At 39.4% G+C, this 15,663-nt stretch overlaps 2 protein-coding genes across 3 annotated transcripts; one reads left to right on the top strand and one right to left on the bottom strand.

The window, feature by feature from the left end:
- The first annotated feature begins 439 nt into the window (after positions 1 to 439).
- cryba1l1 (crystallin, beta A1, like 1) lies at positions 440 to 2,941 on the top strand. 2 transcript variants are annotated; one of them, XM_077578773.1, is made up of 6 exons: positions 440 to 749; positions 870 to 952; positions 1,029 to 1,147; positions 1,357 to 1,498; positions 1,573 to 1,715; positions 2,411 to 2,941. In XM_077578773.1, exons 2-6 carry the CDS (start codon positions 878 to 880, stop codon positions 2,556 to 2,558), a joined length of 627 nt encoding a protein of 208 aa, XP_077434899.1. In that variant the 5' UTR covers positions 440 to 749; positions 870 to 877; the 3' UTR covers positions 2,559 to 2,941. The 2 variants fall into 2 exon arrangements, with proteins under 2 accessions (XP_077434899.1, XP_077434898.1); XM_077578772.1 differs by having other exon boundaries at positions 444 to 745.
- A 322-nt stretch (positions 2,942 to 3,263) lies between these two features.
- LOC144059577 (uncharacterized) lies at positions 3,264 to 11,092 on the bottom strand. The gene is made up of 7 exons (XM_077578749.1): positions 10,947 to 11,092; positions 8,964 to 9,066; positions 7,698 to 8,836; positions 6,141 to 6,779; positions 5,468 to 5,572; positions 4,323 to 4,584; positions 3,264 to 4,220 (listed from the first exon to the last, which is right to left on the bottom strand). The coding sequence occupies exons 2-7, from the start codon at positions 9,064 to 9,066 to the stop codon at positions 4,048 to 4,050; spliced, it is 2,421 nt and encodes an 806-aa protein (XP_077434875.1). The 5' UTR covers positions 10,947 to 11,092; the 3' UTR covers positions 3,264 to 4,047.
- Positions 11,093 to 15,663: the final 4,571 nt, after the last annotated feature.

The following is a 15,663-nucleotide window of genomic DNA, read 5'->3' as shown; positions in this document are numbered from 1 at the left end:
GGGGGACGGACACGAAATGGGCGGCGCCAGTCCGGCAGGGTGGGCCATACCCAATACCTGGCTCAGTTGAACTTAGTGTGAATTATACAGTAGAAAACATGCTGGTAGATACAATATGAAACTTTTTTTTTAAATGATGTTGTACTTGTCTAATTTGTATATTAAAGATGTTAAACTGCTCTACTTAAAGTCACTTTTCTTTCAACTGCGATTTAATCCATGTGGAATTTTACAGAACAAGATGACATTGTTGCAAAGTAAAAATATGTCATCGCAACATAATTTCTTCAAACTTGAGATGTTTACTATATTTTAAAGCATTTCACAACTTGTATAAACTGTCATTCATATCAACGGTTGTGTATAGCCTCCCGGCCTTTAGTGGTGCTCCACTGTTAATCCGCTCACTCGCCGCCCTTATCAGCGCTCCTTTGTGCAGGCATACACGCTGGACTGCTGACCGGGGTCCGAACATACCGGACTGCCTTTGTCTCTTCTCTATGATATGTGCTGAGCTGGTCACAGCCGGCCCGGGCAGCCTGAGGGGGCGCCTCTCCGTGGGCCGCGAAGAGTGTGCGTGGCCTGGCGTGAACGTGCATCTGCAGGAGTGCCCCACCCTCGCCCACCTCCCCACCCTTGCGTGACCTGCCCGCCCATATAAAACCGAAGCGCCAGGTCCTCCCATAACTCTACGCGAGGCAGGCGGTAGGTGCGTTCAACTCCAGGGCTCTTCCAAAAAAATAAAGTAGGTAAGGTGTGTCAAAGAATGTGTGCACTGAATAAAGGACTAAATATATTGATGTTTTAGGTCATAGAATAACGGAGTCATTCTCTCATAAATCCATGCTTTTGTCTTCACTGTGCATCAGGTGTAAAGATGTTCAGAACTACAAGATCCCCAATGATGCAACCCCTGGCCAACTCAGGAATGGGCCTCGCCCCGTTCTTCAAGGTAACACTAAAGACATGACTTTTTTCTTCTTTTTTTTACATTTATTATTCACGCTCACCTGGCGTTGCTTTCTCAGGTGACTGTGTTCGAGCAGGAGCATTTCCAAGGCAAGTCCCTGGAGTTCACCTCCGAGTGTGTCAATATCCAGGACTGCGGTCTGGACAACATCCGCTCCATCAGGGTAGAAAGTGGCGCGTAAGTCTCAAGCCTGTTTTCATGTGCTTGAGTGGGTTCTGTTCAGGTCCTTATAGATTCCTCTCACATAAAAAGAAAAAAAAACAAAAGACATAAAGATCATTAAATATTTTCAATGCAAGTGTGAATGTCTGTCCTGTGTGTTAAGTCCCACCTCGTCCTTCATTGACGGAACATTCGCATCAAGTGTCCTTTATCTGTTTGCGAAGCTGGGTCGGTTTCGAGCACCATGACTTCCAAGGCCAGCAGTTGATCCTTGAAAGAGGCGAGTACCCCCACTGGGACTCCTACAGCGGCTCCCTCGCTTACCACGTCGAACGCCTCATGTCTCTGCGCCCCATCTACTGCGCTGTAAGTACATGTTGCACTCAAAATCCATCCCCTGTGCAGTTCTTCTTGATCCGAGACCGGCTACCTTCTTCCAGTCTCACCAGAGCAGCCGCATGATCATCTTCGAGAAGGAGAACTTCATGGGCCGCAGCGTGGAGATCTGTGATGACTACCCGTCTCTGCAGGCCATGGGCTGGCTGACGCCTGAAGTGGGCTCCATGCATGTGCAGTGTGGCGCGTAAGTCAGTCAGTCAGTCCGTCAGTCAGTCTGTCTTTCTGTCTATCTATCCATCTATCTATCTATCTATCTATCTATTAGGGGTGTGAATTGCCTAGTACCTGGCGAATCGTATCACGATTCATAGCTCACGATTCGATTCAATACCGATTAATCCCGATACGAATCTATAAATTGTATTATTGCGATTTTTTTCCTTTTTACTCAAATTTAGAAAATACTCATCAGTAAACTTATACATGTACACTGTAAGATTTGTATGAAAACGTATTTATTTATCTGAAAATTCAGGCTTATAACTGAGCCACTGCATTTAACAAACAGGTTGCAATTTGTTTCATGTTTGAACAGCACTGAAATCAAATATTAAGGCTTAATGTTCCGTTAATATAACATTCTTCCATGCTTAATGTGTGACTCCTAACCCTAAGTAAGACGTTTTGTTAAATATTCCCATAAAAAAATGTATGTTTAAAAATCTATTCGGCCGCATATTAAATCGATTCGAGAATTGCGCGCTGTAATATCGCGATATATTGCCAAATCAATTTTTTGAAACACCCCTACTCTATCTCTCTCTCTCTCACTCGCTCTCTCTCTCTCTCTCTCTCTCTCTCTCTATCTATCTATCTATCTATCTATCTATCTATCTATCCATCTCAAAGTGAAGTCCTGCAATTGGTTTCCTCCCACAGCTTTGTGTGCTACCAGTTCCCTGGCTACAGAGGCCAGCAGTACATCATGGAGTGTGAAAGACACAGTGGGGACTACCAGCAATGCAAAACCTGGGGTTCCCACTGCCAAACACCCCAGATCCAGTCCATCAGGCGCATCCAGCACTGAGAGGAGGAAAGCAAGACTGACATAGTAGCAGCTCCATCCTACCTATGATCTCCTCCTTCTGTCTGCTCTTCATTCCCGTTGGGTGGAGCTACAGCCCACTCCACACTGTTTCACAGATGAGTGTGATAAGAGACAATACGGCACAGCTAAAGCACAGGGAACTCCACCACAGTCCACACACACATGCCGACATAGATGACACCCGGGTAAGGTGTGTTTTTTTTTTTTGGTTCGAGAGCCCAACTCACAGACACGCACTGAGCTGTCGTTGAAAGACACTTGGAGGAGAACTTCCAAGTTGTGTTACAGCTCATGTGTGCTCGTTTTGTGTGGGGGAGGTCGACTCACAGGTTGATAGCAAATAAAGTCATTTTCACCTCAAATGCGTGTAGCGGTCTACGTTTTTTTCTGAAATAATTGCCATAGACAATACTTCAATCAAATTCAGTACATTATTAAGGCCACTACAATTAGATGTAACTTTTAAGTACAACACAGTTGCATTTAATCTTGTGCAATACATTTTTAATTATTTATTATTGAACTAGTTTTTAATTTTGCTATATTTAAGAGCAGTGCATAATATTACAGTTATCAGTTACATTATCTGGACCTATACTATGCTACTGTATTTTTCTGTTGGTCATTATAGCAGTACATGGAGAGCAAAGTCTTATTTGAGGTAGTATTTGGTGTAAAGAATTTGAGACCCACTGCAATAAAGCATTGTGGAAAATTGTCAAGAAATGAACTCTCCAATGAAGGAATGGACATTTGATTGAAAATGATCAACGATGAGGAAAATAAGTGATTATTCAATAGTAGTTTTTTTATTTTATTTTTTATTTTTATTTTTTCTGGAGAGCTCAGAATTGTTCATTCGGTAATTTTACCCATTTGACATGTCATCATCATTGCTCTCTCTCTCTCTTTTTTTTTTGTATGTGGGTGAGTATGTGTGTGCGTGCGTGTGAGTGTGTAGTTAATAGTAATAGTATTTTTTTTTTATCGGATGGGAGAATCTCATTCCGTATGAAGTCAGATATTATTGATCCACCATAATGTCTATTAACTCTTTTAAGTGGCGTGTGGATATAAAATCAACCGCAAGGAATCAAAGATCAATTTTTATTGTAGCAAAAATGGTTATGAATTCAACTAAGCCACTTGTGTTTTTATAACAAATAAACATTTAAACAGTATCTTTCCTTGTATGTGACACAAAGGACTGAACATGCCAGTCATAACCAGTTGGTCAACTGAAGAGCAGATACCTTATCAAGTTGTTGTGTGAAAATTGAGGTGACTTATAAGTGCTGTCAAGTATCCTGATAATAAACATGATCAAATCGGATCATTTTAGTGTCAATGTAATACTCCATCGGCATCACTAATCCAACTCAAACAATGAGAACCAGCTTATAGAACTGTCACTAACCAAACTAACACAGGGGTACCTCGGCATGATACGTCCTGTCCGCAGCATTGCTCAGGGCGGAGAAGTCACGTATGCTCCTCCGACAACATCAATCTCCTCATCGTCTTCCTCTTGCTCCTCACCCTCTGAAGAGAGTGACCAGGTGATGGTGACCGGATCGGGGATGGATACCAACGGTCCAATCACATCGATGTCCTCCTCACTCCCTGTTTCCAGGCTGACTTCTGTTGACGAGAATAAAAGTGATGACTATTATTAGAGCCCATTGTTGTGCTCAACCACCATTTTCTGTTCCTCGTATGTGTCGGCTGTCATGGCGGTCTCACCAGATGAATTGTCAGGAAGCGGAACATTTGGCTCCAAGCGTTCCCTCTTCGCTTCACCGGCAATATATCTAGTGTCTTCTTCTGGCTGGGCTATCCTCTTTGTTGCCTTCCTCGCTGCCTGCTCCTGAGTTGCAATGTTTTCCCATCTGACTTGAACTTCCTCAAGCGCATCAACCTCACCTTCACGGGGAAGCTTCCGGTTGGGCCGTCCTCGCTTACAGTCTGGTTGGCCCAGATGTGGCGGTTCTTGTTCTGGGAGTGGCTGATCGTTTTGATGAGACAATGTCAGAGGCGTGAGTAATTTTAGTCATCGAAAAATATATATTTCCTAAAAATAATGTATTGTATATTCTAAATGCGATTGGCTGGCAACCAGTTCAGGGTGTACCCCGCCTACTGCCCAAAGCCAGCTGGGATAGGCTTCAGTACCCCCACCCCCCCACCCCGCCGCAACCCTTGTGAGAAAAAGCGGTTAAGAAAATGGATGGATGGATGGATATTTAATGAACATGTTTGTTCATTGTGCCGTGCAAATGATAGTGACAGGCTGAACAATGCTCTTAAACTTAAGCGTGGTTTATGCTTGACACATGTATGTTCCAAGCATGGCAACACTACATGATAAAACTATTTTTTACCAAATAAACAAACTTTATTGACAACTCATGAAAAATACAAGTTATTTAAGTGTGAACAGTATACATACATATAACAAAATCAATAAAAGTAAAGAATCAGGAAGTAGAAGACCCGGCTCTTGCTCATCCGCCATTGGGTTTAATTGCAAGTTTGTGTGAGAAATTTGGGTATTGCGTGTTGCTGAAGCATAAACCAAGTTTAAGAGGGCAGAAGTTACAATTAATCTGTGTATCTAAGAAAAGTTTTTTGTCACCATCTTGTGGCATCTATAGGCAATTACAGGCCTTTGGGACTTCAATTTATATATTACTTTATGTGACCTTTTGTTTGGCGGTGTGCTGTGAGATGCTTCTAATGTAAAATATGGCCATTGGCTCAATAAATATTAGGAAACAATAAATGGACTACAATGACATCTTCATGTTGCTGTCATTGCAAAAACAGGACTTTCTCAGAATTCATTTACTGCAACAGCAAAGGTAAAAGTAGGCGATAAGCCAACTCACTGTGATCTGGGTTGGCTTGCATATAGTCCTGATCGGATAACCTTTTCTGATAACTGAGACTAGCTGATGCACTGATGGCGAGTTGGTCTTCGATTGTGCAGGATTCTGGAGAGGAATCACACCATAATCAACAAAACAGAACATTTTTCACATGAATATGGTTATTTGTATGCATACACAGTAAGTCCCCAAAAAAATGTACTCACTCTTTGAATGACCATGGCAAAGGTACGATTAACTTGTGCTGCTGGAAGTATGATAACATTGAGTACAAAGGTTGGCTTGGATCAAAGTAGGGTTGTCTACAAATTATTTAGTAATTACAAATGTGTACATTTATCAGCAATGTGTGGTGACAGGCGGCGCAATTAAAAGCTCTCTCATTAGATGGCAGAAGGTACAACAAACTTGTGTATCCACCTGTCATTCATACAATAAAATAAGCCATGGATTTCTTTGAGTATATCAGATTTGTGTTCAATTAAAACGGACTAGATTTCACACTGAGTAAAATGAAATGACATCATTATTATTTCAGTATTCATACTTTTTGTAATGAACGGAATTTTTGCCATGAGACTTCTGTATATGTCAATGAACGTAGTCATGTCCAATCAAGGAGTGAGTTTTTTTGGGGCAAGCTGCATATATATGAGTTGAGCTCAGCTGCCACCTTGAGCGCCTGAAAGCTGACCGGATGCAGAGCGTCATGCCTGTTTAGTTTCACCACAGGCAACAATTGTAACTTCCTGTCTCCTCGGCAGTCATCGATTTTTTTATCATCAGCCATTGTGTCCCTCACTGACTCGCGGATACACTTCTTTACTTGTAGAGGACGCCATTTCTTTCGTGTGGGCTTTCTTGCTCTCTTAGTGTTGTTGAGAGAAGCTGCTCTTCGCCTGTTTGAGCGTGAACGTGAGGACGTTGTTTTCTGTTGTGTACGCTGTGGGAAGCAACTGCCATCTTGCTCCTCTTGTGTCTCCCTGTTAACACAATTGTTACCGTCTTGCTCCAAGGACTCCAGGAGGTCTTCCAACATAGCTGTTAGATTGAACTCTGCTTGCGGCCCTAGAATGACCGTCTCGCTGTTTGCTTGTCCCGTAGAGACAACCTCTGTAGAGACATGAGCGCATGAGCTAGCATGATAGCCGGCGTCAGCGCCACAGGGGGTGATGGTGCAACTGCACATCTGGGCTGTTGGAGGAAGCTGAGACGGTGGAGTTTCCATAACCTCCATTTCCCTCATCACTTCCTCAAAGAGATGATCAAAGTGCCCTGGTGAGTCCACAGGAGGCGGGGCAGTATGTGATACCTGGCAGAAGAATGTTGTTAGAAATGCAGTTTTTTTTTTCAGCTCTGGTGATTGTACATTCAAAAGTTCATTATTAAGTTTACCCGAAGGCTGAATATCCCTTCACTGTACTGTATATCATGCAGATGTGCTTAAAGTTTTGGCCAGTTGGTAAATATTGAGGATAGGAAAGAATGGTGCTTATGTATGCCGCATGATGGCGGCAAAGCACAATTTTTTCCCTTACTTCAACATACCTGTAGTTATTTGGCACCAAGATGCCACAAGATGGCACCCAAGAAATACGTTTACTGCATATTAGACTGTTATTGACCTGAGCACAAACCAAGTGAGTTTTTCAGCAAATAATGTAGGATAGTTTCAAAACAATATCTGCCCAATAGGTGACTCGGTAGAATCCAAAACATGTGGACGAATGTACAAATACTTAATTTTAATTAAAAAAAATCAATAATAATAATTCCTGTTAATTTTTTTTACTGTTATCATTGATCATTTAATTACAATTATTCAGCTATATTTAAAATGCAAATTGTTTATTTTACTAGTTTTTTTATTATTTTTTGTGTTTACATTAAATCAATATGTATCACAAATTAATGAGATTATTTTAAAAAAAAGAAAAAAAAAGAACGACGAATGGTCAAATACTTCATTTTAATTAAAAAAAAAACAATAATAATAATTCCTGTTAATTTTGTACTGTATTATTGATCATTTAATTACAATTATTCCGCTATATTTAAAATGCAAATTGTTTATTTGACTAGTTTTTGATTATTTTTTGTATTTACATTAAATCAATATGTATCACAAATTAATGATGGTATAATTTTTTTTTTAAAGAATCAATGGACAGGCCATAATTTGCCAGTATAACATCTCCTACTTTGGTGTATGTGTATGTCTTAACGTCACCTGTGTATCATGCGGTGTTTTCTTCCTCCTTTCTCGCTTCACGTTGTCCCCTCCTCCCATCCAGCTGTGACTTTTTCCACTAAGGCAAAAGTCCAATAATTTGGGCCGCCTTCGTCTCCCCTGAGGGCTCCAGGGTCGAGTCCTCAGGTGCAAATTCCTGCCTATGGTTCCTCCCCCCTGGCCTGTCCTCATAGAGGTCGTCCTCCCACACCTCTGCAGGAGCGACTTGTGCTGCCTGCTCACACGTACTTCCTGCACGTCCACAGTTTGCGTCAACCCTCCTCTGCCCCGCCTTCCTCTTCTTCGAGCTCCGTCGCAAGCTCCTCCACGCGGCCTGGCCCTGCCTCTTCCTCGCGGCTTGCTCTTAGCTCGCCCTGTATTCGCCTCTTTGGAGTCCATGTCTAAAAAGTGGCTGATGAATCCTGGAATGTCATCTAGAAACTGCTCAAACTGCTTGTCTTCTGCTCTTACACCGTCCAAAACGCGGGATTCTGCCTGAGGATTGCTGAACATGTCGCTCTGGGAGTCAGCAAGAGATGCCACAGATGAAGTTGGAAGATTTTGGGCTTCATCTAACAAGCAAATGAGTGGAGTCGGAACATTTAGTTGGACAACTTGGTTGTCGGCCTGTACTAAACTCTCAAATTGAGCCACTTCAATGGTCTCGTAGGCTGGCATGGACTGACAAGAGTGGGCGGAGCTTGCTTGCATCTCTTCTGTCTCAGTTATTGCGTCTTTTTCGTCACTTGACAGCATCTCTTTCCAGAGGACAGCATTGCCGACACCCACCTCCTGCCTCCAGCATGTGACTTCCTTCTCACTGAGCTCCACGGGATCAGTCTGTACACCCACCTCAGTGCCCACGCCGCCTCGCCGGTCCCTCCGTGTGACCTCCACCAGCCCCAGGATGCCCAACTTGGCTGCTGCTGACACGGCCTGCTGCTTCTCGTTCTCCCCTTCCCCGGCCATCTCCCCCGAGTACAGAAGATTGACCACATGGAGCAGAGTGCGGGCTCCGACGGTCCCAAATTCCACCAGATGCTCTCGTCCAGCTTGAGGTGCCGGTGAGGAGGACAGAGCAGTGGACAGCTGGGGGCTGATGGCTGAAAGGACACAACTGTGTACTGGCACTGAAACACCTGGAGGGACAAGAGATGCAATCAAGGGTGGGTCATGGTAAGTCATTGCTTCAGGCAAGGGTGCCAAACTCTTCCATCAAACTTATGGTTTCCATTTGAACCAGGCAAGGAGGCAGGATTTAAATACCTTCTGCACGAAGCAGAGTGTCACAGAACTGTCGGTGCTGTTGCTGTCTCTGCAACTCGGCCACAAGATGGGCTTCGAATCCTGGCTTCTGGTAGCACCACATCTGGAGAGGAGCAAAAGGGCGGGGGTTCACATGTAAACCTCATTGTTATAGTAATAAATCTTCTCCAGGATTAGATCCCGTTAAAGATCAGATTTCAAGCTCTCCAGCACCCTTCACCAATCTTAATTAGTACCCCCCTACCTCCCCCAACCCCCCAAAAAAACATGAAAAAACAAAAAAAACATCTGACAAATATTGCTCTCGCCATCTCAGGTTTGAAGGGTTAACGCCTTTCGCCGACGTTAAACTGAATTTAGATCAACACTCCTCAGAATAGTCCAATGTGGACTTGTTAGCCATTCTTGGGTGTTTTGTGCTGTGTTGACCCGCAGCTGAAATCAAACTTCCTGACACCAGGCAGCACGTTTATCTCCAGAATGCCCTAATAGTCTTTATACACGTCATGTCATTGTATCCTGCACTGACTTGACACCCTGTGCCAGATGTAGCAAAGCAGCCGCAGAACAGACCCAAGCTTCATCCATATATTTTTTTAACTTTTTTTTTTAAATAAATATATTATTATGTTAAATGTTTGCATCTCATAAACATAGACCTAACATGACTAGCCAAAAAGCTCCACTTTTTTTTTTTTATCTCTCCCAGACGTTTAGTTACTTGTCGAAATTTCAATGTCGTGAATATTAAGTTATTCCAGTGAACTGTGGGTTTCTTTAACGGAAGGTACAATTTTGTCCATGAGTAAAAATATACTACAAGTCTGAAAGAGCACGTGTGTCCACTGTCCATGAACTTTTGACTGCATATAATGCTCAATGTTGTTATATCAAGCAATGTCAAATTACTTTTACAACAAGGAGTGCTTTTTTTTTTTATAAACAGGGTACCAGACTGCTCTTAAACGTTAACATTTTGATTCTAAAATGTGAGATAAGCAAAAAGTAAATTTGCTGATTTATTTTTATTATTACTGAACATTTTGGTTGCTTATTTTTTGCTGATTTATCAGTAATATAGTGAAAATAAATATAAATAATATTTACTAAGCAGGTTGAAGTAAATTTTATACTTGTGCCCCTAAAATTTCAGGTTTGGGGCCACTGTGCTACCAGTTTAAAAGTCTGAAACCCTGTTCTGAAGTCTTCAGTCAACTGATAAACTACTACATTTACAATTGCCCAAGAGGGAAAAACTGTTTTATTATCGAAACAAAATGTTATAAATGATGTGCAAGAGTTGGTTAAATGGCTTATTGGGTGTGTTTGGGTGCATGTATGCTATAAATATCACGTTATAAATATTTATTCACTTTAACCTGGGGGTACCTCAGTGACATATTTTCAAATGTATACAAAACTTACTTAGAGAGCCAACTACAGCTTTACAAAACCCTGAATTATCTATGAAAACGTGTGTAAATACAAAGATGTTGCAATATAAAAAAAATTATCGAATTCTTTAAGGTAGCGTTGTCGTTAAAAATTATTACCTACAAAACTGTCATAAACACAATATTTTAGTGCTACGTCATACTAGTGCGATGCTATTAAGGAGAGGAAAATATACTAACTTACCACAATTTTTTTTTACCGCTGTGCTTGAACGTGGACCAAGTTATTGTATTTAAGACTGACAAAATAAAATTGGCAATAATAATAAAAAAAATCTGTTCGGAAATACCGAAGGAAAAAAAAACTAAAATACTGTGTTAGCATCGGTGCTAACAAACAGCATGAAGCCACACTAGTCGCAAGGCGTCACGTCAATTAATTAACCAGTCGTGAACTGCACAGTTACGACTTTAATACAATTTGGACATGAAATTTGGGCTAGTTTTTAGTTGACATGTCTTTGTGGTGAGCTTCCTTTTTACATGATACACTGACTACAACAAACGTACAAGTTGTAAAAGCACTCACCTTTCGCTTAAAGTTCAATGGAAAGTCACGTTTTTTTAATATGAATAAAACAAAGTATTTTTAAAAGTTATGACTAATGTTACAGTTACACCAAACGGACACTTTTTGTGTTCCATTGAATTTTCCCCAGTTAGCGTTGATGACGTCAATCATAAAGATTGGTGTAGTATTCATTTTGACCAATGGATGGCAGTAGCGTAGACACCCTGTAAGCGTACAAGCGTGAGAAAAGTAAAATAAATGAATCAATAACAAATAAATGACACAGTCAACATTGAAAAACACTTCCACCTTATTTTAAAAACGCTTCGTCTTATTGCTGATGAGCCAGAACAGGTGTCCAGTATTTAGTAGCCTACAGAAGCCCAATTTAGCAGTAGAAATTCTCCAGAAGTGCACTCAAAAGCAAACAGGGTGACTGTTACCTTAACCTAAATCTATTATGTAGCTTTCACTAAATAAAATATTTTGCAGTTAAACATATAATAATGTAGTTTTAACAGGAAACATGACAATTAAAATTTTGCTAAACCATTTTATGTTAACACAACCTAATTCAAAAATATAGCAAATAACTTACAATTCCAAACATGAGCAAATTTGTATTATTTTTTTTAGTTGAGTTGCCTAAGTTTTAATATGTTGGATCAACATGCTACATTTGTGTAACTGTTACTCAATTACTAGGAGTAGGTCCAACTAGAATTTTTAAAGGGTCAATGTTAGCATAATTTGAATATTTTGGATCAACATGATGTATTTGTGTTACTGTTAATCCTAGACTCTGCAACTCAACATAATTGATTCTTGTGAAATTAACTCATTTTGTTTAGGTGGAAATCTTTTAAATGATTTTATTATGTTCACCCAACAAGTTATATTTTTGAGTGTGGAATGTCAAACGCAAATTAAATAGACCAAATCTAAATTACACAATACAGTAACTGTTTCTGTCAGAAACCGGAGACTCCAATAGAAACTCTTCAAAATAAAGGAAAACGCCACTCATTTAGAAAAAAAAAAGTGGATATACTCAATTGAATTCACTCCAAGGACAATAAATGAAAAGCATATACCTCACAGTTTTGTTGATTGTTTTGTTTTTCATACTAGAAATGTTCATTGGACAGCAATGATATGAAGGTTGAAAATAATCCATGCCTGCAACAACAAAAGTCAACAAAACACTGGAAAATAATGGAATGCTCACAAAGGTGGTGGCAAAGGAGTGTGATTGTAAACAGGGTTTGCGGGTGTCATAATCTAATAAACATAAAGGGTCTTTCTCTTTACCTGTTTGGCCACTCAGTAATGTACATACAGTTATCAGTTCTAAGGACCAGATGCAGGCTAGACCATTTGGTTGACCATGTTTTCAAGTGAACAATTTAATATTTATCATGTTGTAGAACATAAATAAAGATGTGCTGCTTCACCCTCCACATATGAAATGAAGATAAAAATTAATTCATTCACTGCCATTGACGGCTATAAACGTCATAAATTCATTTTAACTTTCTATTAGTTTAACATGTTTTTCCACTTTTGTTAACAAGAGTATGAAAACCTAGAAAACTTTTATTTGTACATTTAGAACAGATATAACATTTGTGATTAATCGTGAGTTAACTAGTGAAGTCATGCGATTAATTACAATAAAAAATGTTAATCACCTGACACCCCTAATTTTTAATCATCTTTTTTTAAATAAATAAATAAAATAATTGTAATTATTTTTTTCCAATTTTTAATAATCTTTTTTTTTTTTTAAGAAAAGATTATTAAAAAATTAGGGGCGTCAGGTGATTACCATTTTTAATCGTAATTAATCAAATGACTTCACTAGTTAACTCACGATTAATCACAAATGTTGTATCTGTTCTAATACAATTAAAAAAATCTAGGTTTTCGTAATCTTATTAACAAAAGTGGGAAAAATGGTTCAAATAAATTTTTGACGTCTATAGCCGTCAATGGCAGTGAATGAGTTAATGGTCACCATGGCAATGTCTAGATTTTCTGCAAATACAAATAGGCTACATAGAATCCAATGTACACAACCTTTGAAATACACTTTAAAAAAAATAACTTTTCTTATTATTCTTCCTGTTCTTTTTAACTGTCAACTGACATTACAACCATTTGGTAGAGGCTTATATATATTACAAAAAAAAATAGGAAATCCATTAGTAAATAGTATACACAACATAATGGTCTTAGTCTTCCCATCTGAGATTCTGATGATATCCAATCCACAATCTGTCCATGCAAGTCCACTGTGACATGTTGCTGCCAGCGGGAAGGTTCTAATTTGGGGGAAGCGTGTCCGGGTGGTTTGGAGTGGGCCTGGGCCAGCGCTGGTTGAACTTGACAAAGAAGTTTGGGTCTTTGAAAGGGCCACCGTAGATGATGGCTTGCATCAGGTAGACGAGAGCCACCACCAGGAAGCAAATGAGGAAGAAGGGAATGAAGGGCCTCAGATGGCGCCATGCCACGCTGAACCCGTAGCACAAGCTGCCAATCCCACCCTGCTTTCTCCTGTGGGATGTGTACCGAAAAGAATCCGGGGCCGGCGTACGAGCAAGCGTCCTGTCATCAGAGGTGGAACCAGGTGGACTTGTGGAATCAGGTGAAGCCATTGTGCTGAGAACTCAACTTTTCAACCAGAAATCATCCACAAAAAACACACATAATTCCACCAGTGTTTGCCCTCCAACAAATGTCTTCTGATCACTTGTGTTGGATGTCACTGTATTTGAGCTTAGGATCGAGATGGTGATAATGTGAGACCAACCACAGGAGAGCTCTAAATAGACATGACGCAGAGGGGGCGAGGGGCGTATGAGCTCAAATTTTGGGGAGGGAATGTTTTTACCCCAGCATAGGCTATAAACATCATACAAAGATAAACACACACACAAGGGCATGCAAGATGGCTTATCTGCAATCTGCTGACAAAGTGACAGCTGACATACTACAGAAGGCAATAAGGCATGGATACAACAAGCTATAAATAATGAATGAAAATACAATAAAGCAATAAGATATTTATAGCAGGAGGCTAGTAACCTTTTCTGTTAATTGGTCTGAAAATGATGAATTTACTACAAATAAAATATTTTTGTTCATCTACCTATGCTAGTGACAGGCAGAACAATTAAACGCTTTTCCATCAGATGGGCCGGCAGAAGGTAAAATTAGCTTGTGGCTAACTACTGCTATTCATACAACAGAACAATAGTTTTGTGTTTAATTAAGATGAGTTCGCACTATAAAGGGTAATTGTGAGTAATTTGAGATTAAATCAACATTATTTCAGCAGTTCGGCATTCAACGTTTTTTTTGGGGTGGAGCCTAATTGTATATTCTGTTATTCGAGGAAACACCTCCCTGCTTATTATATTTTTCAGGCTTTTTCAGGATTTCAATTGACTCTAAAGGTTGTGCTTCAAAACAGTCTCTTTTTTTAACATCAATAATTATGTTAAATAAAAATAAATAAATTTAATTAAAAACTTCTGCCTGATTTTCAATAGTACATTTTCAGTAATGTGTTTATAATATCATTATTAACCTTATAAACTCAACAACAACAAAAAGATACCCATATTGTAAAGTGAAAGAAGTGATGGATAAAACTTAAGAGCTGATTAATGATGAATTTATATTTACTTTATTGTTCATCAAGAGTTAAGCAAAGCCTCATAATAATGTCAAGCGGGACGCAACTAAAAATATAAATTCTGCAACAAATGTCAAGTTAATGATGAGTGACGAGAGAGAGAGAGAGAGAGAGAGAGAGAGAGAGAGCGAGAGAGAGAGAGAGACCAACTGTCACGTCACTTTATTAATGCCATGAACTTGAACATGAAAAGTAGACAATTTCATATTTTCTTGTGAGCTGCCCTTGGCATAATAAAGACTTTGTCTTGCACAAACATGCAAAAATAACAAGAGCACTCACCGATTTGTCTAAGCTGGAAAGTCAGTTTTTTTTTTAAACAAATGTTTTGATAAAGTTTTACTACTTTAGAGTTACATAGTACAGACGCTGTTTTCCCTTTTCATTTTGTTGATCTCCAACGGTGGTCATCCGTGTGCATGTTCGTTGTTTTATTCCTCTGGAGTGTGGACCACTGGGTGGCAGTATAGGCACGAGAAATGCAAAATAAAACCATCAGTCAACATTAAGCACAAGACAGTTATGTCCATCATATTTAAAACGTTTTCACCTCAAACGGCTCATTTCTGTCGTGTCAAAGTATTTGCCCATTATTCGCACGATTCATCAACAGAAATGGTCAAAAGGTGGAACTATTAAATCAAACCCATTAGATAGATTAAACAAATCTCTTGTTATTTTGAGAATATGAAAACGAATACAAACTGGTGGCGCAATATTCAATCGAGTTTATTAATAAAGCAATATCTTGTCCCTTTTGAAAGAAGCATCTATCGCACAAAATTGTATTTTTTTCCAAATTGAGAAAGAAACTTATATATATTTAAAAAAAAAAACTCAAACTAGATGCCTTTACTTTGGATAAATTTGATATAGACCTTTAAAAAACAAAAACAAAAAATGATTTAATGATAAAGAAGCACTGTTGAACTGTGGTAATATTTAGTATTTTCTGCAACACCTCAATGCACTGGGTAAAAATAGCAATGAAAAAAATACTAGTGATTCAAATTTCTACAAACCTTTGAGCTGCGT

Source organism: Vanacampus margaritifer, chromosome 10 (assembly GCF_051991255.1).
Source record: "Vanacampus margaritifer isolate UIUO_Vmar chromosome 10, RoL_Vmar_1.0, whole genome shotgun sequence".
Classification (NCBI taxonomy): domain Eukaryota; kingdom Metazoa; phylum Chordata; class Actinopteri; order Syngnathiformes; family Syngnathidae; genus Vanacampus; species Vanacampus margaritifer.
Note: the sequence above shows the minus strand (reverse complement) of the source record. Positions and strands in the feature narration are given on the sequence as shown.

Excerpts from the sequence above, each read along its gene's own strand:
- cryba1l1 (XM_077578773.1), top strand. The coding sequence starts at position 878 with ATGTTCAGAACTACAAGATCCCCAATGATGCAACCCCTGGCCAACTCA. Across the intron at positions 1,148-1,356 it reads ATCAGGGTAGAAAGTGGCGC|CTGGGTCGGTTTCGAGCACC; the intron begins GTAAGTCTCAAG and ends CTGTTTGCGAAG. Across the intron at positions 1,499-1,572 it reads TGCGCCCCATCTACTGCGCT|TCTCACCAGAGCAGCCGCAT; the intron begins GTAAGTACATGT and ends ACCTTCTTCCAG.
- LOC144059577 (XM_077578749.1), bottom strand. The coding sequence starts at position 9,066 with ATGTGGTGCTACCAGAAGCCAGGATTCGAAGCCCATCTTGTGGCCGAG. Across the intron at positions 8,837-8,963 it reads CACTCTGCTTCGTGCAGAAG|GTGTTTCAGTGCCAGTACAC; the intron begins GTATTTAAATCC and ends TTGTCCCTCCAG. Across the intron at positions 6,780-7,697 it reads AAACACCGCATGATACACAG|GTATCACATACTGCCCCGCC; the intron begins GTGACGTTAAGA and ends TTCTTCTGCCAG.